Source organism: Sporothrix brasiliensis, assembly GCF_000820605.1.
Source record: "Sporothrix brasiliensis 5110 chromosome Unknown Cont20, whole genome shotgun sequence".
In the NCBI taxonomy this organism is placed as follows: Eukaryota; Fungi; Ascomycota; class Sordariomycetes; order Ophiostomatales; family Ophiostomataceae; genus Sporothrix; species Sporothrix brasiliensis.
In genome coordinates, this window is record NW_024467139.1 from 4,422,638 (window position 1) to 4,445,455 (window position 22,818).

The 22,818-nt window shown below is 50.1% G+C and overlaps 7 protein-coding genes and 1 non-coding gene across 8 annotated transcripts; 3 read left to right on the plus strand and 5 right to left on the minus strand.

Moving 5' to 3' along the window:
• Positions 1 to 118: 118 nt before the first annotated feature.
• On the minus strand, positions 119 to 190 carry SPBR_09541. The gene has a single exon. It is a non-coding gene; the product is annotated as a tRNA-Glu (tRNA).
• Positions 191 to 1,971: 1,781 nt separating this feature from the next.
• Positions 1,972 to 2,245, plus strand: SPBR_08023 (glucose-repressible protein; the record flags this gene model as incomplete). Its single annotated transcript, XM_040766273.1, has 2 exons — positions 1,972 to 2,093; positions 2,152 to 2,245. The coding sequence occupies 2 exons, from the start codon at positions 1,972 to 1,974 to the stop codon at positions 2,243 to 2,245; spliced, it is 216 nt and encodes a 71-aa protein (XP_040617159.1).
• Positions 2,246 to 3,302: 1,057 nt separating this feature from the next.
• Positions 3,303 to 4,067, plus strand: SPBR_07776 (ebp domain containing protein; the record flags this gene model as incomplete). Its single annotated transcript, XM_040766030.1, has 1 exon — positions 3,303 to 4,067. The coding sequence occupies one exon, from the start codon at positions 3,303 to 3,305 to the stop codon at positions 4,065 to 4,067; it is 765 nt and encodes a 254-aa protein (XP_040617160.1).
• Positions 4,068 to 9,252: 5,185 nt separating this feature from the next.
• Positions 9,253 to 11,679, plus strand: SPBR_08965 (uncharacterized protein; the record flags this gene model as incomplete). The annotated part of the gene is made up of 3 exons (XM_040767091.1): positions 9,253 to 9,703; positions 9,764 to 10,140; positions 10,210 to 11,679. The coding sequence occupies 3 exons, from the start codon at positions 9,253 to 9,255 to the stop codon at positions 11,677 to 11,679; spliced, it is 2,298 nt and encodes a 765-aa protein (XP_040617161.1).
• Positions 11,680 to 12,535: 856 nt separating this feature from the next.
• Positions 12,536 to 13,505, minus strand: SPBR_07619 (uncharacterized protein; the record flags this gene model as incomplete). Its single annotated transcript, XM_040765873.1, has 2 exons — positions 12,536 to 13,354; positions 13,449 to 13,505. The coding sequence occupies 2 exons, from the start codon at positions 13,503 to 13,505 to the stop codon at positions 12,536 to 12,538; spliced, it is 876 nt and encodes a 291-aa protein (XP_040617162.1).
• A 642-nt stretch (positions 13,506 to 14,147) lies between these two features.
• Positions 14,148 to 15,372, minus strand: SPBR_07385 (uncharacterized protein; the record flags this gene model as incomplete). The annotated part of the gene is made up of 2 exons (XM_040765639.1): positions 14,148 to 15,279; positions 15,344 to 15,372. The coding sequence occupies 2 exons, from the start codon at positions 15,370 to 15,372 to the stop codon at positions 14,148 to 14,150; spliced, it is 1,161 nt and encodes a 386-aa protein (XP_040617163.1).
• A 2,425-nt stretch (positions 15,373 to 17,797) lies between these two features.
• SPBR_07625 (uncharacterized protein) lies at positions 17,798 to 18,763 on the minus strand (the record flags this gene model as incomplete). Its single annotated transcript, XM_040765879.1, has 1 exon — positions 17,798 to 18,763. One exon carries the CDS (start codon positions 18,761 to 18,763, stop codon positions 17,798 to 17,800), a length of 966 nt encoding a protein of 321 aa, XP_040617164.1.
• Positions 18,764 to 18,880: 117 nt separating this feature from the next.
• SPBR_07260 (Transcription factor vib-1) lies at positions 18,881 to 20,269 on the minus strand (the record flags this gene model as incomplete). The annotated part of the gene is made up of 2 exons (XM_040765514.1): positions 18,881 to 19,262; positions 19,365 to 20,269. 2 exons carry the CDS (start codon positions 20,267 to 20,269, stop codon positions 18,881 to 18,883), a joined length of 1,287 nt encoding a protein of 428 aa, XP_040617165.1.
• Positions 20,270 to 22,818: the final 2,549 nt, after the last annotated feature.

Below are 22,818 nucleotides of genomic sequence, written 5' to 3' on the forward strand. Positions count from 1 at the left end.
CACTTTGCGTTTTGGGGCCAATTCATTTGGTTCATCCGCTGGCCATTTGAAGTACATTTTGTGCGAAAGGCAATAAAAAACAAAGGTCCAGAAGGGCAAAAATATTAAAACCAATTGTCACCGGTACTGGGAATCGAACCCAGAGCCCGAGAATGAGAATCTCGAATGTTAACCGTTACACCATACCGGTCTGTTCTAAGGATTCGAGCATGCTGTGCCCTCTTTGTCGGTGGCAGATGTACTTGCCAATACAGGTTAAAAATGGCCGTGTGGGCAAAAGATAATGAAGGGATGAAGAGGGTATCTGAGAAGAAAGTGGCAGGAACGATTGACGGGAAAGTGCGATGCCGAGCTTCACGATGCTTTGACGGATCGGGAAAGTGCCACAGTTGCGCAGTGGGTTGGACTTTGACGCGCACTACCCTTACACGTGATGTATCACGTGGTAAGATTACCAAAGTAGAAACGGCACATCTTAGACAAGTAGCGCCCCTGGGTAAATGAATTGTCACACGCTGTCAAGTAGCACGGTAGCAGGATAGGTAGCGAGGCACGGTGAATGTGTAGCCTTTTCTTATTCAGTATTATGTTTATTTATACCGCCGAAAAACCCGAAATGTACATTTGGGGAAAAGGAGCTCTTATTGTCACTCTTTTATGAGCAGACACTCATTGATTGAAAGATCTAGACCATATGGTACAGAACATGTATTGTACCGTAGCGAGAGCGAGGGTTATATTACACTATTAAAATATGTGAAACGTTCTTGGATACCTCGTTGGTCTAGTTTTCGGGCCTAGTCGAGGGTAAGATCTGCCCGTAAAACAGGATAATGTCACTTCAGACTTGTATGGTAAAAAGTACTTGCACGTGCTGTGAATGTGTCCCAGTGGAGATTAGGTGGGGAGCTTAAGGCGAGCGGAAGTCAAAGCAAAAGAGTAATTATGACGTCATAGTCGCATTCTTGATCGTTCGTGCATCATTGCCACGGCTCGACATATGTCCCCACTGCCGATGGCCTGCATGGCCTCGTGAGTGGCCCTCTTACTATTGTTCCAGACCTATTACGCAATAACTACCAACAGAAATAAATAACCAAAAAGACTTTTGTGGTAGAGAAAGGAGAGGGGTAAACGAGCTACTTCAAGTTAAGTCATTGTCGTCATGGCCCTTTTAAGACAAAGGGCGGGAGGGTTTAACCAAAGGCCCCATGCGAGCCAATCAAGCACCGCAACGCGCTAGGTTAAACCGCTCCTTGTCTATTCTTGTCACGTTGTACAGGCCAGTTGGCCAGGTACTTATTGTCTGGCGTGTTTTGATTTCGCCAAAGAGGGTACAGACTGTCCTGTCCTCAGTCCCCTCTCGTCTGCTGCATGTCTCTGTCTGTCACTTTGTTTCGTTCACTTTTGTAAGACGTTAGGTTCGGTGGGGTACCTTTGGGTGGGGTACCACGTACTAACCTTGTGGTCACCGTTAAAAGTTTCCAAGATAGCGGCTTTGTGTACTTCGTTCGAGCCTTACGAAGCTCTTTACGTCATTGCCAATGTCATCATTACCCCTCGACTTGCGTCTGACCACTACTCTGTGCCGGCGCCTTGTTTACTAGGCAGCTTGACATCTAAACCAGGAGACCGGATACTCATATTGCCCGGAGACTTCTCTCCCTTGGCCCCATATTAGCTCTTTGCTCATTGTTGATCTTCTGCCGCTTGCTTCATCTGGAAAGCTATCTATGACGTAATGACCCACATACGTCGTAGATGTTAGTTACTTCATTCACTCGGGCTGATAAGTTCGTGCTTTACGACAAATGCTGTATAAAAAGGATCTGTTGTCCCTCTCTAAACAGACATCCTTTTCTTTCTTTCTCTCACATCACCAAACGAAAACGTACAACACTCACCAAATCCAAAATTCAAACCAATTTTGTTTATTTTTATTTTTCTCAACGCAACAACTTAGCTATCAAAATGGATACCATCAAGCAGGCCGGCAACTTTGTCTCTGACAAGATCAACGCTGCCACTTCGGACGCTTCCCACGAGGCCAACAAGAACATTGCCAAGGACGGCAACCAGAACGTTGGCGACCGGTATGTTGCAACTTCTCCTTTTCATTAGACTCCTACAATTTAACTAACACACACATAGCCTCCAGGGCGCCGGCAACGCTGTCAAGGACAAGGTCGATCAGAAGGGCTACGAGGCCTCGGCCGAAGCCAACAAGCAGCAGGCTACCCACTAAGCGCCGTTTTTGCTCGTTTCGCAATGTCCCGTTGACCGTCCGGGTGTCAACTGACCGGGGTTGGCATAACCAACTGCCGTTGAAAATTCAGTTGTTACACGACAATGTTGCTGCCGATTTACCATCGTTGTGCGTTGGTAATCGTCGCCCGGGCTGACAGATCTATTTTCATGGCGATTCAAGATACCAGATAGTTTAGTCGAATAAATCATTACAAAAGCAAGGAAATGGCAATTTTGTCGTGCAAGGTCGTAAATGGTTGGGTGTAAGTGTAAGTAGTTGCAAAAATAGTTAATACTACTTTTGCAACATCTACATGTGCTACTTTCAAGTTGTGCTCTTTAAACTACATTGGTCGCGGATGCTTGTCAACTGCAATGGATATGAAATAATTATATCAAGTGTCCCTTGTCGCTGAAAGTTCGTCTCAGTTTCAGTGGCGAGCTGTATGAGAGAGGCGGTTTTTTTTGGGTGCATGTCAGCAATGACATCTCACATAAAACGGGCCTCGCTCAACTGCATGGCCGCAACGTGATTCTAACACTCATGTACGGACAAGGTGAGAGCAAAAAGCCGGGACGTTGGAGGTCGTGATGCGGAGGCCAGCAGTCTCCCAAAACTCCGTGCCACAGCCAAAGGGGTGGCTGGTGGCTGTGTGTGCCCCTGTTGTGTTCCCCGCACCTGTTCAACCTGTTAAAGGTGTTGGGAATCAGTTGGCACTCCTGAACAGACTTTTGCAGCACACGGACTTCAGCCCCACAATTTAATTACAGATACTCTGTACGCAAAGCAACGCAAAAATGTAATTAAAATTGGACGCTACATTCGTACATACATCATCGCCCGCAGTCGACGCGACGGAAAATTTAAACGCAACCACGCCCGAGTTTTTCATTAACGGATTTTGGGGGTTCTAGAAGTAGTCTCAAGACACCATTCAAAGCGTATCTCAACATAGTCACAGAACTACCTTCTCGCACATCGCCGTGACCCATTAGTTGTTCGCAATCGCCTCGCTTTGGAACTGTCCATCCACCATCCCCTATTGTCACGTATTATGGCTTCTACGACTGCGTCTGCCGGCTCACTGCCTCCCGATCTATTCGACACCACGACTCTTGTGTCGCTTGCCGCCTGTCTTGTGTTCCTAGCCGCCGGTTATGCCGCGTCTCGCCGGTTTCTGCCACACAATGCCAAGGGCAGCACGCGAGTGCTCTTTATCTGGCATGCTTTTGACGCACTCATCCACCTGATCCTCGAGGCCAGCTTCCTCTACCACTGCTTCTTCAGCTGGATCCCTGTCTCATCTGTTTCGGCCGAGGACCTTGCTAGCAAGCGCTTCTACATGCCCGAGCCGTCGGCGTTCCTCGGCCGCCCCGACCGCATCTACGGCCCCCAAGCCGGTGCCATCCATGATCAACCCTTAGCCAAGCTGTGGATGGTTTATGCTCGGGCCGACCGCCGCTGGGGGGGCCCCGATTTGGGCGTGATTAGCCTAGAACTTTTGACCGTACTCTTCGTCGGCCCCATGGCCGTGTGGATCTGCTACGAGATGGCCATGCGCCGCAGCCGCGTCAACGTGCTGATGATCATTGTCGCGACAGCCGAGCTGTACGGCGGTTTTATGACCTTCTGCCCTGAGTGGTTGGTGCTTAACGACAACCTGGACTGCTCTAACTTTATGTACAAGTGGGTGTACATTGTCTTCTTCAACACTCTGTGGGTTTGGCTGCCGCTGTACGCTCTGTACGTGGCCATCGGCGAGATTCAGGACGCTTTTGCTGTTCGTGACGCGGTTGCCGAGGGAAGGAAGTTGAAATAAGTTTCCACCAGCTTGGTGCTGTGTGCAAGTAATAAGTAGGGGGCGACGGAAGTCGGCATAGTGGCCGTGCCGGCAGTCGGAGAGGCACTTGACGGAGGAGAGCGACAAGATGCGTTGGATCGGAAAGAGAGATACGCTAATAATACGACTTTTAATACGGATGGGGAGTGAAGGCGTTGGCTAATTGATGCTGGTGGGCCACACTATATGGCCGATTCATGAGCGTTCTGTCTCTCGGTGTTCGTCTGCGTTCCTTGTCAGATAAGACTTTTATTAATTCTATTTAGTGCCTTTGCTGTCTTTCTATTGTGCGGTGGCATGCAGTTGTTTGGATGAAAGTGGCGGGCGGGACTAGGTGTTTCTCAGCTTGTATTTTACGACACGGTGCTTTTGGTCCCTAACATAACAATGTATGAAGTTTTGGTGCGCCTTTACGCCGAACCTCGACCCTGCAGTTCCAGTGCGGTGAGTAACAGCAGATGCCCACCAAGTCTCGTTTATCGTCAATTGTCGCCAGGGCACTGACATTACACTGCTACTCTCTTGTAGACAAGCTCGGTCTACCTCCGTTAAATACTACGTCGCCAACTCCTGTTTGGTGCTTACCACTCTATCGATTCCTATTAAAGGGAGAGACCTCGAGGGGCTGAGGGGTACTGCTAATTCGAAACGAGTTGCCTTTATTTTGAATTGTGAAATCTCAAGGCGGTGGGCATTGTATGACCCAGAATCTACAACACCAGCTCTGTACCCAACCTAGCTTGGATTGTGAATCAACAACAGTAAAATGAATTGCATGGATATCACTCATATGACACGATGGAAAAAACCGTAATATGGTCACTTTCGTACGGTTACTTACGTATTGATGCCGCAAGCTGTTAAAATCTACATAATCTTAGACAAGAGGTGGAAACCAGCTTTTCTTTTCTTTTTTTTTGGTTCATGAAATAAAGAACGACATCCAATTAATATTGGAGGCTCTCTTTTCGACATTTTTAATTCTGATCGTCCAGTAACAGCCTAGCAGTAGTCTGTAGAAGGTGAACATCCGTCATAGCCAAGTAATGGGCCAAAGCGTTCTGGTTTTCATTCCTAAGTGTGATCCAACGTTTACCCGTCGGGGTCTTTATTCCTGGGCTATGCATTTGTTTTCCGAACAAATTGGATAGAAAATATACTTCACGTTCGTGACAATTTCTTTGCTGCTCTTCTACAAGGTTGACAACCCACATGTGGCATTTTTACCCATAAAGCGAAGCGCTGTATCCTACGTTGCAACCGGGGGGGGATACGAAACCGTCACCAAAACCCTAATTTGCTCTTTGATAGACGCTCATTTTATTATCTCGAAAGCCTTCAGGAAACAGGTTCGAGGCCCGAAAACGAAAACGAACAGGGGACCTCATTTCACACCCAGCAATGCTGTCAGACTAGCACTAAGCCTAGACATGTCTACCCCCACTCAATGAGCCCAGATATGTTCACAATGGCGCTTCTTTCTGACTGACCACTGTGGACTAATACGCATCCGAGTGTTAAGGAACCATTCGTGTCCACTGCCTAGGAGCTGGAAATGAAATGGTGATGTGAGCATAAGACGCTGATCACGACCCCGGAATCGGTGTCAGGGCTCTCCTGGTCGCCGTTACCCCTCATGTAGGTGTCCTTGTCAAGACAATCAGATGGGATGCAACGTAGGCGAAGAAAGTACGGAGGAACATGCTTTGAAAACCTTCAGAGCTCCGTATGACTTTAACCATGTGACCGAACTATATCTTGCCATAGGGTCTCAGACTGGCGCGTGAATTTAATTATCACGTTTAGTCGCAAAAGGGATCGCCGACAACAGCTGGAAGGGTTTTTTCATTTCTACATGGAAGTAACGAGACCGAGACTTGCCAAGCATATTATCACTAAAAAGCCCCTAGCCAGTAGAGCACGGGAAAAAAGAGGGGAGATCGATTTGCTTCGTAGGAACCTTCGCGACAAAAAGGAATTTGTGGTTCCCAAGTATCGCCTTCCCCCCAGTTCTCAGACTTGCGTTTGGTTTGTCGATTGCTTGTCTCACATTGCTCTGCCATTTTCTTCTTCAAGTATCTTTCTACGCTACTTCTATATTTAACTGGACTATGATAAGAATTGTCTACGGGTAAAAGGCTTATAAGACGCGGCGAATAATAAAATATGTCTTATTCTCGTGTACAGTGTCGATGATACTCAAGAAACTTCAGGAGCTCCGACGACCCGGAATAAGTTCTCATAAATGGCGGGCTAATGAGAGATCTCCCCAGTTTTGATCTTATGTCGATGCTCCCTACTGTCGTTAATGGCAATATCGAGACTAACGACAGTGATGGGAATCTGTATTGAGTTTTATTTGGCTCTATTTTGGTCATTTAGCTTTGCCATTCTTAAGTGATCCCTTTTTGGATGAGGAAAACCCACACCTAGATCATGAGGTTAGGATACTGTCTTATATCCCATCTCAAAATATCTGGCCCCAATAGTTCTTAAATAAACTTGTGTCACCGCATCCGACATTCCGTGTTTAGAACTCAGTGGGCCATTTGATACAAAGCTCCTTAATTCTTAGAAAGTTATTTCGTCCACGACGTGATGTGTGCATATACTACAAGAAACAGTGGCAGAATGCCCTAGAAATGAAAAATATTCACAAACACTAGAGGTTAATGTGAATAAAATGGAAAAGATACTTAGGAGCTTCCCGCCCTCCCACCCCAAAAAAGAAAACACAGAGGAAGTACAGATCCTGCGTCTTCACTCTCTTATTTGGTCACAGCCAGCTTGATGCAGAAATCGGAAAGGCCTCCTGTTTGTTCGTCTTGATCCTCATACCTCCACGTTCCACGCCACACGGTCGACCGAAATACCATTTGAAGAAAGTAGGGAGTGTAGACGTAAGGAGATGTTGTTGGTGTGCGGTTGGTTGGGGTCAGGGTGGTACAATGTGGCTGATAGGTGTGGCTTGCCTCGTTAATAATAGCTGTCAATGATATAGAGTGGAGACATGGATGGTTTGATCGACGACGGAATCATAGCACACTAGTCCGTTAATATACTAGCGCAGTAGCTTGTTTGACATTTGTGCCTTCCCTTACGGCTGGGACCAGCCTGTCCAGCTTCCAAAAACAACCCTTGCAATCGAACATACCCCGACGTTGATGCACCCTGTTCCTTCCCAACCAATGTACAAGGGGTCGCGCTGTTCAAACGTTACGAAACTCATAGTCGTTACAAAACTGCTTCACCTCGATTGTAGTCTCAATGCTTTCACGACAGCCCTTTCTGTCCTGGCCAATGATCGTCTGACCGGATGAATACGTTCCATGCCCACCTGCTCCCCATCGCTTCTTATCCTCTTGCCTTGCACACCACCACTGCGGAACCACTGGTGCCCCCTCCAAAAAAAAGTTACGGCTCTGCTTGTTTGTCAAGTAGCAGAGCGGGGGACACTACATGGGCCAATCGAGTCCAGTTCGCCGTTAAGGAGCTTAGCAGAAAGCTTCGGATGACGATTGCAGCCCGTTTTTCTCCAATTTGGAAAGCTATGTGACCCTAGCAAGCATCTCGTCTTATCTTGGGATCTGACTCGATATTCACCTGCACGACAAACAAAAAGAGACTCTACAAGTATCGAGTACGACCTGACTTTCGTGCTTACAGTTCGGAACGTGGTTTATGCTCGACCAAGGACACTAAACTGAATGGCAACCGCGGCTCGGGGTACCAAAACGGTAGCAATCCTGTACAAAAGACTTTGTCATGATGCCAACTGCACACAGATTGAACATGCATGACGGGATTCTACTTTTTGGTCTGAGTTTTCGACATCTTCTCACATGTTCTCCACATTGACTCGAAGCCAACCAGGAACGTTCAGCTTTGTATGCATCCAACCATTATGCGGCCACCCATGGTCTCCGATCAGTCCTCTTCTAGAAGACATCTCGGCCGTTTCTGCCATTTTCTTTTCCGTCTTCGACTATCTATTATCTTGCCCTCTTAATAGTTGCCAGAGCATTTGGGTTCAACAAGGATTATAGGTACTTGCTCCTGTTACCCTGGCCTTTTTATCTGACCTCTTTCATTGTTTTGTGGTTGCAACTCGAGTCGTCCCTTGGCATTAGCTCAATATTGTTTCGTCTTTTCCGCGGTTGTGTGCAACTCCCGGGGTAAATTTGAAGTGCAGACGGGGAGGGCACCGACATCAAACCTGCTAATAATTGCAAAGGGGGGTGTCTAGAGCTATCCAGGCATCTCCGGCACAAGACAGGACAAAGCATGCAGGACATCCACGGTAGCCTGCTCGTGTTGCATCAGACAAATACCGAGATGTTTCTGGCATCTCGGCCCAGCTGCAGCACCCTTAACATCCTCCTTCTTTGCTTCCGTCATCCCTCGTCCCCCTCTCCCGGCTAGCTATTCACCTCTACCACTTTTAACAGCCCCTGTCCCTGTTCCTTCCTTGGCCACTCAACCGGCTCGCCCGCAAGAAAATGTGGGCGGTGTTCGATGTACTGCTCCTGGCTTTCTCACTTTCGATCTTTCCGTTCCTTCTCTTCTCAACACACGCATCATCTATCTGTCTCTTTGTCTTTCATATCTGTACGTCGAATGCGTCTGGCTTCCTCTCCAACTTACTCCACGCACTTTCACTCTGGCCTTCTTGGGGTCTCTACACCCGTTTGCCGCACCATCTACCAGAAATTGCATGTCTGTTCGCCAGAGTTCTCTCTCCCGGCCCCTCCCCACTTATCCTCAGACACGACGCACTCTTTCCTTTCTTTGCCTCTCCTCCCCGCAAATTCCATCTTGTCTTTTCTCCTCATACGTTCTTTTTGCATCCCTATGCTTCGAGATTTTCTTCCTCTCTCATCATATTTTTGCCATCTTCATTGCTCAACCACATCACCGAACCGACGACAAACACGCGCGGATTAAATGACTTGGCCAACAACGTAGGGAGAGAGACGGCCCAACTCGCCATCAACTCTTTGCCATACCGTGGCTCTCCCTCCCGCCGTTCGACGCTCGGCGTCAGCCCGAGTTGTCGTCTTTATTCTCCGCCGCCCTCCTTACGACCTTTTATTGTCGTATCGCCTTTCACCTTTTTCGCAAATACACAAATACAGTTCACACAACCTCACGCATAACAAAAAGAATGGACAGCTTACGAATATTGCCAGAAGCGGCTTGGCTGGCAGTTCGCGATGCTCCTGACGGCTTCTCAAACAAATCATCAGGAGGATTTCAATTTGGCGCCAACGCAACACACCAGCAAATACAGTTTATCAGCGAACTGCGATTCGCAGCTGCGAAGTCCATTCGAACGTCAACAATAATACTGGCTGCCTTCAATGCAGTGGCAGCCTTTGCCACTGCCTGCGGCATCCTTTACGATGCATATTCAAGTAGAAGAAGAAACAAAAGGCGCTATGGTGCAGCCGTCGACCGCCCCAAGACGTCTTTCATTCAAACCGCAGAAGTTTTCCCTCTTGTTATCTCCATTGGCATCACCGTCCAAGGAATTGGATTTTCAGTGGCCCAAGCACAGGGTCTCCAGAGCCTTCTGAGCATTGGCTGCACTCTGGTTTCGCAATTTATGTTGCCTGGTAAGCTGCAACGAGGGACGCACCAACCTTTTAAATACATCAGTAAACTAATGTGCACAGCTGTGTTTATTGTCCCTTATATTCAGCTCGTCTTCGGCGTCGAATTTGCTATTCGAGGTCTCCGCAAGAAGCCCTTTCCCGCGCGTGGAAGGTACACTACAACCGTCTGCCTCATCGTGCTAGGAATACTGCTGCTTACCAACTTTCTGGTCGCCGATTTTATTCGGTCACCTGATTTTTGCTTTGCTTCTTTATTCTGGTTTGTGGCAATCTACTCACGCGGCTGCTTTGCTGTACTGCTTGCCATCGACATCATTCTGGTGCTATGTACCGCCATTATCTTTGTGCGCCTGACACGAAGCATAAAAATCGACATCTCGGAGCGAATTTCTGCTTCACGCATGGTGTACTACCTCGCTCTTGGTATCCTCTCTAACGTCAGTACTAGACTCAGAACTCGGCTATAGCGTTCGATTTTTTGTTTTTTATCTAACATTGCCTCATAGACCCTTATTATTCCATTCTTTTTCTCGCTTGGCTTCCAATACCAACAAGACGATGGCGGTGGGCAAGCTATTAGTTTGTCCATGGTCGCCTCTGTGGTTGCCGGAGTCTCAGGCCTGATGACCGGTGGCCTGCATCTCTTCTTGCGTTCCACCACCGTTTCGACCATTGGGCCACGTGGAAAGTCGGGGGAGTACGAGCGTCATCGTATGAAGGACAGGATTCGTCATTACGGCGGAAGCGAGCCTGATTTCCAAGGCCATATGATGGGCCCCGTTGGCAACGGTGCTGACCTTCGCCGTATGTTGAGTGATGCCAGCCTTATCAGCGGCAGCGTGCATGACGGGAAAGAAGATGAGGCCGGCATGCTGGTCAATCGTGGCCCTTCCCCTTCCTACGCCATCACCGCAAGCCGACCGAATCCATTAAGATCCAACGCGTTCTATCCTTTGAACATGACGTCAGGCTCAGCCACTGCGGTCTCTATTCAAGCCCCCGAACCCGCACAGATGTCGTCTGCATCACTAACGTCGTCATCGGCTATGTCGACAGCCTCTACACGAAAACTTTCATTCTCTCCAGCGACAACAAAGTCGTTAGTACTTCTCCCTGCGACAACGTACATGCCTGGAACAGCGAAACTTGTCTCAGCTAGCAACAATGGCCGCTATGACATGAGCTCATTGAAGCCTCCGCCATCTATGAACAATTTGACAGCAGGGCGCCACCGGCGAGACTCGTCCATGGCATCGTCTGCCACTGTGCAGATTGGTCTGCGTCTATCAAATGTCGAAGATTTTGCACCCATGGATTCACAGATATTGGATAAAAAGGTGTACAACCTCTATATGTCTGGTGCAGGTGATGCAGAAGCCGCCGCTGCAGCAGTTCCCGCAAAAATTGAAGCTGAAGAGCAGAAGGTGGTGGCTGTTGTTCTTACACAGAAACAACAACAAGAACAACAAGAGCTATTACAGTCTTCACAAATGGCGCCAACCCGCCGTCCTAGCCCACTGTCCAACCTTGGACGCCTAGCAACCAAGGACAGCAGGGACGAGTTGGCCAGTGTTGAGGATGCCTCTCCAGTGCGGGATCCTGTAAAAGATGCTCGGATGAAGACACTGCCTCCTGTACCCCACCCACAGGAGAGCATCGTCACCTCGGACTTTTCGCTTACTACCAGAGAGGATGCCCTCCTCCGGTCCCAGACATTGGAACCAAATGGGTACAACCCTGATGATGATATTTTTGCCAGCGGTCCAACATCAAGTCCGTCTGTATACAGCCAACAGAGGAGTCCGACGAAAGAGCTGTTGACAACAAAGCTACCAAGCCCACGCGGTGTTGGTTTTGCGCCAGTGTCACGGAGTAACAGCTCGGCAGTGCGCTCCACGGCGTCCATCCTCCGCCGGGAAGCCTCGTCCGCAAGCCACACAGGAGTATCAGGCAAGACAACAAGTGATTGGATTTAATCATTTATGCTACTCAGTCTAGCTTTTCCAGACCTTTCACTTAATCGCAAATGCATCACGACATCATTTTCGGACATTTTTGTACACCCAGTGAAGCTCCGGCGAACTTTGTTTTCTACTTTAACCCAACACCTGTTTTGTCTTTATTTTGCGCTTCTTTCATGCTAGTTTTGCAGCAGGAAGAATACCACCTTCTTTATAGACCAACGATGACACCGACGTCACCGTAAAACCAACCGCTTTGTATCTTTACCTTTCTCCTTTTTCTCCTGTTACTGGATATCCTCCTTTTTGTCTCTTCTGTATGACCCATGTTTTCTCAGCAAGGTACACCCTGTGGAGAGTCATGTATTTTTTGCATTGTCGTGGCGTCAAAGATTCACAACGCGCTTTTTTTCTCGCTCTTGTCTCTTGTTTCTTTTTTACTTTCTCACCTTCTCCCCATTTCTTTATTTATTTCCTTTTCTTCTCCCCCATTCACGTTCTCTATTACAAGTCTCTTTATTTACACAAGAGGCGCAAAGTTCTCTATTCTCATATAATTGGACACTTGTATACAGTGGCTAGCCAATCTAACCAAATATTACATCACTCACTGGCTCAATCACGTTCTACTAACACAATATCTCAAGTTGAAGTCAATCGTGATTAGTTCGTACGACCATTTGCGTCCCGCGAAGTCTTGCATACTCTGTGTTCTGTAAATTGATACATTGAACCCTGCACCTCGATTGACAGCACAAAATAGCCGCAGTGAAAACGGTTAGCTTCAAAGAGGTGCTAAGGAAGCCCTACACCGTGCCGTTTCCTATCTCTAGCCCATATACCTCCGCCTTTGATTTCTTAACTTTCATAGTCAAGTTTTCTTTTTCACCTCATTGGCAGCCTGCTGTACCTGCCACTTTTCCCAGCCAGCTTGTAGTACATCTTCGCGCAACGCTAAGTCCCGGAACCGCAGGTACTGTGCCAGCGGCAGGCTTAAACCCCAGGCCAGGAGGCCCGTCTGACGCGCAACCGCCGTGACAGCAAACCACCCAGCACCGACGACGAGGCCAGCAGCAAAACCGACAAGGACCTGACGGGGAGTATGATAATGAAGATAAACGCGGCTCCACGCGATAAAAAAAGCCATGATGAATGCGGAGACGCTGGCGGCGACGCGCTCGAAGTATGACAGTGAAGAGGGCTTGTACCACACTGTAGGTGTCTGTGGGGGTGTGGCTTTTTGCTTTTGAGACTGCGACTCGTACCGCACGAGTAGAAACAGGGAAATGGTGAGCGCCCAGAAGCCGGCAAACTGGGCGTGCGAGCTGGGCATACCGTAGCCACCGCGGATGGGGAGCAATTGGCCGCCGCCAAATCCCCCAGAACCGCCACGAAGCCCATTGCCCGAAGCAATCGCGCCCGCCTCTCCGCTGCCTGCTTTGCCGCCGTCATCGCCAAGACTGCCTAGGAGCGAAGCCAGCATGGACCCGTGATAGTGGTGCTGCGGGCGCTCCTCCTTGATAATACGTTTCAAGACAAAGTTGACGCCCTCGCAGACGAGCTGGCCAGCCAAAGCCAGACTAACCTCGGCCTCGCGGGTGCTCCAGACGAGAGTGACGTAGACTATGATAATGGCCTGCGGCACGAGAGCGAGCCAGGCGCATACGTAAGAAATAAAATCATTTGGGTCCTGGAAGAGTAGAGAGGTAAAAATACTAGTTAGCAAACATGACCGGTCGAACAACGTGAAGGGGGATTGAGAAAAAGTCGGAAGCATAGCATACATAGTAGACGTGCGTCAACGACAGCGACGCCAATGATATTGCATCGTTGCTCATCATGTGGTCTGTTTATAGAGTATAGCACGACAATTAATAAACTTTGCGAGGAAAGGCGACAAATGGTAGCTCTCTCTCCCCCTCTCACAGCTCGACGGCTGAGTTGGTGAGGTTCGTTCACTTGCGATGCAAGGGCTACGGTGCCCGCCTGCGCGCTTGGTTGAAATTGGGTGAAGAGAAAAGCTAAGACGTTATTCGTGGTGGAGGGCGAAGCGGAACGCGCGAAGTACTGGCGTGTAGGAGACCAAATGGACTGATATTTTGCGCGCGTCGATATTGTGACGGAAGTACGACATAGAGCGTTGAGCAGTAACTGTCGTACTTTCTGCCACATGTAATTAACGGCAGGAGCTCAGACTTTGGACCCACCCCAATGCAAGCTTGTTAAATGGCACGCCCCAATGCACACTAATCGTGGGTTCTGAAGGCTTCGAGTTTGACGGATATGTGGCGGTGCAAACGTGCAAGTGTGGCTTGTGACTCAACGACGACACACAAATTGGCAACGCAAGCTCTTCTCATAAAACGTAAGATTGTAATGATTTGACTGCCAACTTTGGTCTCCTAAATTGTGACTGTGCCTAGGCTCGCTGCAATGTGTAAAAGTAATATCATACTCTAAAAACCAAAAGGACAAAACTACGCTCAATTAGCGCGAAAATCGTCACCGTTGTCGTCACCACCGCTGTCGGCGCCTTCGTCACCCTTGGCTGCCCTCTTCTTCTCTCGCCGCCTCATTTTCTTGATACGATTGAGCCGCTTCTTCTTTTCCAAGAGGTGGTCCTCTTTGGACAGTGCCCGAGCGACCGCCTTGGCGGCCTTCTCACGTCGGTCCTGCTCACGCTTCCGTAGGATAATACGGTGCCGTTTGCCGGGCCGGCGGTGTTTTGGTTTTGTTTCTGGAGTGTCGGAGGCTTGGGGTAGGAGCGGTAACGTTCCGATCGGTTCGCGTGACTGAGAAGATGCCCAGGATGGAACCGTATTGGGGGCTGATGCAAGCGCCAGCGCAAGATTCTCGGGTAACGCGGCTACCCCGTCCGGGGCCAGAGCGTTGGCCAGGAGGGCCCGCATAGCAGTCTTACTGGGCGCCTGCACGACGGTGCGTGCACGCCATGGAACCTCCCAGCCCCACGCACGAGCTTCGCGGCTGGCCTTGACGATATCTTCGCCGGAGACCGTGATCTGACAATAGCGCGCCAATGCCTCAGACGACGGCTCGCCGGCTAGGTAGAAGCTGAGAGGCCGAGGCGGGTTGAGAAGGCCACCGGGGCCGAGAAGTTCGGACCCATCGCCGTCATCAAGCAGAACAACCGGCGTCGGCGCCACAGCTGCATTTGTAGATATAGTTTCTGTCGACGTGTCTGTACTTTGGACGGGCACTGCGGCTTTTCCACTCCCGGAGAACATCCGGAAAGCAAACTCTGTTGTGCCGCGTATCGTTGCGGCCTCGTCTTTCTTGCTTCGCTGGCGTTGTGTTTTGCTTCTCTTTCTTGATCCCCGCTGTGTACCGCTGTCATTTGAAGAATCCGTGGACTCATCGTCGTTAACATCTTCAACGTCCTTGTCGTTTGCACTGCTTACTACAGTTATTGACGGCGTTGACTGTGGGGGTCGCACATCAAACTCCAGCTTCAATGAGCTTTTCATGTAGGCATCGAGTGCAGCACGTGCGGCGGCAACCTCTTCATCACCTGCTCCATCATGCTCAACACGGCGGGGTGCAGAATTGCCGTCAGCATGTTCATCTGCTTCCCTAGCAAGGTCCTCTCGCCGAACTCTGGTTGGATTGTTAGAACTGGCACTAATAACGTGTGCGGATTGGCTTGTGTGCATGTACAAACGCTCTGGTGTGATTCATGAGATAGGCCATGGTCTGCGGCCGAGGCGAATGAAATCTAACGCTCTTGGTATTAAACAAGGCCGAAAATGTCTGCCAAGAAACCTTATGCGTCGCTGAATAGCTATGGGCGGGCCCGTAAAAGGCAAATTGACGAATGTCAAATGTCGCAGCACAAGAAAAGGAGAGACTGAAGTAGGAAAATCTCGGTGAGCTAGGACAACTGCCAACCAGCTGGCGATACAACTTTTGGCATTGGGGTGGGATCATGTGACCTCCCGTTTCTAGGTGCTTTATCGTAATTCCCCAGCACAGTGCAACGTACTATGTACTAAGTGGTAATACGCAATTTGCAAGTTCCCCATGCTTTTCGGCGCGTGTCGTACGAATTTACAAACACATCGAATTCTCATAATCCCATTGTTTGGCATCCAATTCTGTTGGATTGTGCCACAAGGGCAACCCGACAGGTGTCTCCAGAGGCTTCACAAGAAAGCGAAACAAACCAAAGACAGGAGACTGGCACAACAACATTTTCGAGCTCAGCCGGTCAAGTCAGGCATTGGGGCCACGGAGGCGTTTCTCAGCTGCTGTGGACGACCGTGTGGGTGCTAGGGCGGAGACTCACCAGCTGCCCAGCCCAACGGGTCATGGCTGGTTCGAGCCAGACTGCCCTGCATGGCCCGTGATGCAGATGCCGATCGACCACTCTTGCGGAGCCCCAATATGCGCGGAACAAATGTATGGCGGCCTGCTGCGGTTCCAAAACGGCCTCCTGCAGCTCGCCTCTTTCTCGTTTGAGCCAAATATGGATGGCCGTCCTCACCGTGAACAAGAAGCTGTTGAAACACGCCGTAAAAAAAGAACTTCGATGCGTGCCATATTCCATGCTGTCTGTCATAAGCTGCATGCAAAGTAAGACGTACCTAAGGGCCTCTCTCATCAGCTTTGGGTCTTTTCGGCTTGTGTCAATCTCACATCAACGATATGGAGTAATGATCTGCCTTGACCATTGCCTTTTTACCCGCTCTTACCCAATTGTAGAGCCGTATAGGCATCCTTTGAAAAGAAAAGAAATAAGGGAAAAAGAAAGAGCAAAGAAAAAAGAGGGTGTCGAAAACGTCACTTGGCTAGCTAGGTCAAAAGAGGATCAACAGAACTAACACGAGCCAACGCAACGACGGGACCGCTGTCCCACGCTTTTCCACGTCCCGATTCACGCAGCCGCCCCAAAATTCATGGACTCCCGTGCCCCCTCCTCCCTCCCTTTACCTACGTCGTGGGACCTCGTTTCTTTTCTATTTTCACCTTCCCGGACTTCCCTCCACAAGCTCACTCCCTTTCTGCTTTACCATTATCACCAACGGGCTACAGTACATATTGCCGCCTGCTTTCACTAGTGTATCGTCTCACCAGCCTCCCATCTGCATTTTGTTTTGCCTCTTCCTTTACCCGGCTAGCCCGACCGGGATACTACGCTCTATTATTCTGTTTGAAAGAGAGGACCTCGCCTGCATCTGGCCTTGGGTTTGTCCATCTCATATTTTAGGCATCTGGTGCCTCAATACCTCTGCGACGACGGTTCTGCGTATATAATGCCACTAACACACTTTGTTTTTGTCAAGGAGAGATATGTGTATACATGTACGCTACTAGTCCTGCTCTCAAGATAGGCACACCCTGTGTCACACATTATTCAAACACAGCAAGAAGCCGACGGTCGCCCTGTCCAATAATAACCGCTGCTGCCGCAACTCTGGATGTTTTTCACCCCAACGTTCACGTCCACCTCTCACACATATGCAAACAACAGGCAAAACATATCTAGGACACGACAAACAAAAGAAGACGATATCTTATAACCAATATATAAGTAATCGAGATATGGCATCCGCGGTTTGGTTGCTTCTTGGCTCCTCATTTCACAGCGAGACTCTTTTCCCATCGCACCTATGATAGCCATTTACTGACGTTTCTCACAACGACGAAACACATAAACCCACAATATTGTTCGGATCAGGACAAGAGAATACACGTTGTCGAACTAAAAGAGAGATCCAAAGAGGAAAAGTCACGCAGTGGTATCGACGCGTGAAAGAAGAGAAAACGACAAGAAGAAGAGCCCGCTCAAAATAGCGGCTATGAAAAAAAACCCCGAAAAAAAACCGAAAAAACAAGCACCCGTCCCATGTTGCGCCAACCCGATTGCTGTGCCCAATGGTCCTCATGCTTGCCCCTTGATAATATATTTCATCCCAAAAGAAAGACATAAACTGACCGATATATAAAAGTCACTCAAACCTCCCGCCCCCCCTCCAAAAAACAAAGTTCACTCAAAAAATGACAGCCAAGAAATAAAAGTATATATAACGCAGCGAGCAAGATGCGCGTACGAGGGCCCTTGTCGACTGTGAGCTACTCCTGGTTCCATCGGTATATCGCCGCATTTTGTCGACAGCTAAGCCGCACTCCAAGAGTAGTGGTTCATCGTCGTCGCATCGAACGATCCCCGGGCAGCATAGCTGTGTGGTTGTGGAAGAGCTTCGCCATTTTTAACTTGGTGGCCGGCCTTGTATTGATCAGGGAAGGAATAGTGTCGAGATTCGCCGTTCGCATACGGAGTTTGGCTCGCATCACCAGGAGGCTGTGCCCATGAAGTCGCCGATGGATAATAGTCGCGGGGAGGCGGGTGAGACGCTGAAGGCGGGTTGGCCGTGCTGTTGTTGCCTGAAGTATCGTGCGACGTTGGGCCGTACGCCTGCCCCTGGTGGTGCTGGGGGGCACTCTGGTGCTGCTGCTGCTGCTGCTGCTGTGACGGCGGCGGCTGTTGCGGGTGGGGGAGAGGTAGTGGCTGTGACGGAGACTGCTGCTGTGACTGAGGCTGCGACTGTTGCTGCTGGGTACGTCCTTGCTGTTGTGGCGGAGGTGGCTGCGATGGCGAATGCTGAGCATCATGTTGCGGGTGCTGCGAGTGTGGGCTTAGCTCGCTGGTGCTCCCGACGCCCAAGTACGGTGTCGGGGCATACCTATACTCGCCAGGTGTGTCGTTGCTCGTGCTCAAGGACGCCGCACTGTGGACAGAGTCATTGTTTCCGTGGCGGGGGCTCTTCGCCGGGCGCGCGTTGTTGTCAACATATCTCGGGATGCTCAGGCCACTGGCATCACTGGCAGTTGGCAGGGACATTTGCGGTGGCGGGGCAGACGTTCCTTGGACATAAGCGTACTGCGTCCGAATGTTCGATTGCGGATGGTCGTTAGCGACAAGCGAGAGCTGCACTGAAGGCATCGACGAGGCCTGCTGCATAGGCATCTCCTGGGGTTCCGCTGTGTAGTGCGGGGAGCCCGTTATCGGCAGCTTCTGGTAAGGCTCATTCGCCATGGAGGTTGCCGGGTACGCGCCGCCACTTGCTGGAGGCAGCGGCATCTGTTGCGTATTCCACGCTGGGTACGAGCTACAAAGAGATGTGGGATTAGTCGTTGCTTTTATACCTCCAACCCCTCTGGCAGTGTTTATTTACACTCCAGTATTCAAAAATGGCCATCACATCTCTAAAACGTACTTGGACCGCATCGACAGCGGGCTGGGTGGCATCTTGGGCGCGGCGGTGAAGGTAAAGGACGAACGGGGCAAATCTAGCGCCATTGCTCTTGCTTTATCTTGTGTCTTCACAGTCAGAGGGCCTGCGACGATGCCCATTCCTGTCTCGACCAGAGCCTGGCCTCTCGAACCGGCACTTGAACCCAGCAAAGGGATTTCCTTTCTGGCTTGGAAGTTGCGTGGGCTGCGGCCACGTACAACGATTGGTGCGGTGGTCGACTCGGCCAAGACAACTTTTGATCCGTTGGCCAGAGTTGCAACGGCCTTTAGGTGTAGAACGAAGTGCTGCTGAAGTTCCTTGCGCCGTCCATTATTCGCCGTGGCTCTGCGAGGCAAAAATCGCAAATTAGCAACCAATTCAGAACCCGTTCAACATATACATACCTTCGATGATTCTGGTATCGTACACGCTTTCTCCTAAACTTACATCCGGAATTGCAGACGGCGCCAGCCTATCGGATAAACTGCATACTCGCCTTCTGCCTCCGAACCATCATCCTGAAACGGAATCAGCGGCAGAGGCACCGGCTCCTGATCGGGGTTCTGAGCAACTTCGGGCGAGTTTGGCGGTGGGGTTTTCCATGGAATGACAATCAGGCGAATCGGATGGCCATCTACAGACTCGATCGCGGAAATTGTCAACTCGGTTGAGCTAACTGCTACCGATTCGCCACCTTCGTTCACGACGGACAGTTGCCCTCTAGGTGTTATCAGCGTGCCGCTGATCTGGAAGAGATTGCGGCGGTAGCACGTCAACTCTGGTTGCAAAACGGAACCGTCGCTCGAGCTTGTGGGCAGTTCGGACAAAAAGAACATGCCGTGCAGTTGTGCGGAAAGATCCAGTTGCTGGATGCGGCCGTGGCGGTCTACAATCGTGTGCTTGTCCGCTGCCCGTCGAAAGGAAAGAAGCTTATGGCCCTGGTTCACATTGACTTTGGAGCCGTCCTCGGTGCGAATGTCTTGCACCATGTCTCCGTATGGTGGGGCTTGCGACGGTGGTGGTTGCTGGTGCTGCTCTGTTTGTGAGTAGGTCCGCTTCAGGTTCGGGTAGCTTTGGTGTGTCGTCAGTGACGGATGCGGCACGCCACTGGCACTTGATGTTGAATGGTGTCTGCCGTAGATGTCAGTGTCGTCTTGCGGGTACCGCGTGTACGGATAGCCAGTGGCGTCTGTTCTCGGCCGTGCCGATTGTGGGCCCGGAGGTGCCGCCGCGGCCGCATTGGCAAGAACCGGATCCAACGCTCCCGGATGCCCGAAACGCCCGTTTGCCATTTGCACTGGGCTGCCGTAACCGGTCCAGATGCCATGTGATGGCTCCTTCAGCTCTGCCATTGTCGCTGTGTAGGTTGCGGTTGACATGGGAGCATGCCACCACCAATGTTGTGCAGGAGTCGTTCAAGCGAGATAGTTGGGTGGATTGGAAAAGAGGAATAACAAAAGTAGGGGAAGATGTGAAGGGTGAAAGAGAAACAAACAAGAAGGGAGCGGCCAGCCAGTTAGAAGAAAAAGTAAAGAAAGATAGGACAGAAAACTAAGCGCTGTTCTGTCTCCTTTTTCTTCTTTTCCCTTGCTTTTTGATAAGTGGACAACGATATCGCGGACTGCAGACTCAGCAGTCCGGGGAACACCAAAAGCGGATGAAGAAGATGCCGCAATCCACGTCCGGAAAGCTGATGGTCGTCTCAGTAGATTGGCTGGCGATGGTCGACGAGTCCGTTGTCCCAATTTCTTCGTCTCTTGTCTCTGAAATCGTGAGTGCGGTCCAGCTAGTCGTAGATGGTCAAGGGAACAAATCAGAACAGGTGGCAGAGGGAAAGACAGAGACCATATCGTTGGTGCCTGTAATCCGTGTTTCGATTCAAGTAAAGGATAGGCCGGAGATCCTTTGCGGATATCCAGGTGGTCAGGGCGTCAAAACGACGATGTGTGCCGTTGTTGTCGTCCAGAGATGAAGACAATATTCGTTTGAAGCGACAGAGAAGAGAAATATCGAACCGGCAAAGGATGGCGACTTTCCGTATTGAACCAAGAGTGCAGTCCGAGCAGACAAGAACGAAAGACCGTTGATGGATGGCTATTGTCGCAGGACGAGGTGTGCTTTTGTATAAAATGGAACGGCAGATGATGAAGGGGAGTGTTTCGTGAGAAAGTCTGTCGGCACTATCCTTACACACAAGTGGTATGGGGGCAAAGGCCTGGCCAGGCAAGGTGGGCAGCAGTGAACAGTGGAGCGAGCAGGGAGAGAAGGATGGTAGGGGGACCAAATTAGGTGGATACGGGAGGAGAGATGACAAGGATCAATCTCGGGTCGAGAATAATCTTGGTCTGCTTGGACTGCTTTCCCTTTCGACAGCGTCTTCTGCAGGGCCCAGGGCCTGGTGAGGTCTGCAGGAACTGGGGAGGGGGGTATAGTTGCTCGATGGCGGCCTTGGGGGTGTCTTCAGTTCAGTACCGCATACAAAGAGGGCCAGTGAGTTGTTGCCTGTCAGGGAAGGAGGCAAGATTGAGGCACCATGAGAAGATCTTGCTAGTCGGGCTTCTTGTGCTCTCTATCCATCGCAGGTAATTATTGTTGGTAGCAGCAAAATAATCCCACTTTGAGGAAAGAAGATGGCGTGCCACCTTCTTTGTTGGCTTGACAGGTCTGGTTTGCCAATCAGTGCCCTGCTTCCGACTTTGTTTGGTCGTTAAATCGTCTCGGCTGCCTATTTATTCTTTTGTTTCTTGGGTCTTTCTTCTCTGAAGAGCTTCGTGGTATGTGCAACACACCGTTACTTATATTATGGTCGATTAGCCAGCCACGTCGTGTGATGCCCCTTTCAGGTAAAAAGCAAGGTGTTTGGCAGTGACCAGAGATGGTAGGAATGGAAAACAACCCAAGGAATACAAGGAGGAACAATGCAGGGGAGTTAAAAAAGGCACGGAATGGTGTTTGGAGGGTGACGAGGAAGACCAGGAAGTGAAAAGAGAAGCCAATGTCAACTTATGCAACGTTCAGAGTGTTGCTGACGAAAGCACAAAATGCAGACGCAACCTAAGGCGAGACGCTGCGGGTTAGTATTTGACACAGCTAGCAAGCGTGAGGCATTGTTGTGGTTGGCGTTCCTTGCTTTTGCTGTCTGCACCTTACTTACAGTGGCATCTGCTTTTCAACTACACTTCGCAGAGAGAACGCTCAGCAACCAGGCAACTGTCAGACAAGCAGGACAGCAAACCCAAGGAGGAGAGGATCGAACAACGGTTGGTGAAGGTGAATATTCCTCGCTGGGTTTAAAGAAGATGTCCGCAGGATACAGGCCGAAGATGCGGTGTGTTCATCGCATCTAATACGCACGAGTGAGTGTGGGATGGTGTTTTCTGTTCTGCCGCTGTTGGAGATAACTGGGTGCCGTTTATTTACTGTACGCCGTTCATGTGGTGGTCGAACTAAAGCGTAAAGAAGGAAATAAAGACTGGGAAGAAACAAGTCGAAAGCTCTGGATCGCTCGCTGCTTGCTGTGATCGTGGTGTGCGGTAGACAAAATACAACGGAGGAATGGACCAGCAGGGACAACGATAGAGAAAATGCAGAACAGAGGCCCAAAGGTTGGGGGACTCTAGGAGACTGAAGTTGAAAGGCCAAATGAGTATGGTCCCCTTTCGGCATCTGGCTCTGTTTTTTTGTGCTTCGAGCCCGCAAACCAGCCAGCCAGCCCATGCAAGACGCCCCCATGTCCACCGCCGGTGTCATTCACACATGCCTTGGCCGGCATGAATGGAGCACAGGCGGAGGACTCTCCTTCGTACGAAGTACATAAAAAAAAAAGAAAAGGAAAGAGAGAAGACAGGCCCTGTCAGCAGCTTGCCTCTCATCCTTCTCCCCACCCACCACACTCTGTCCA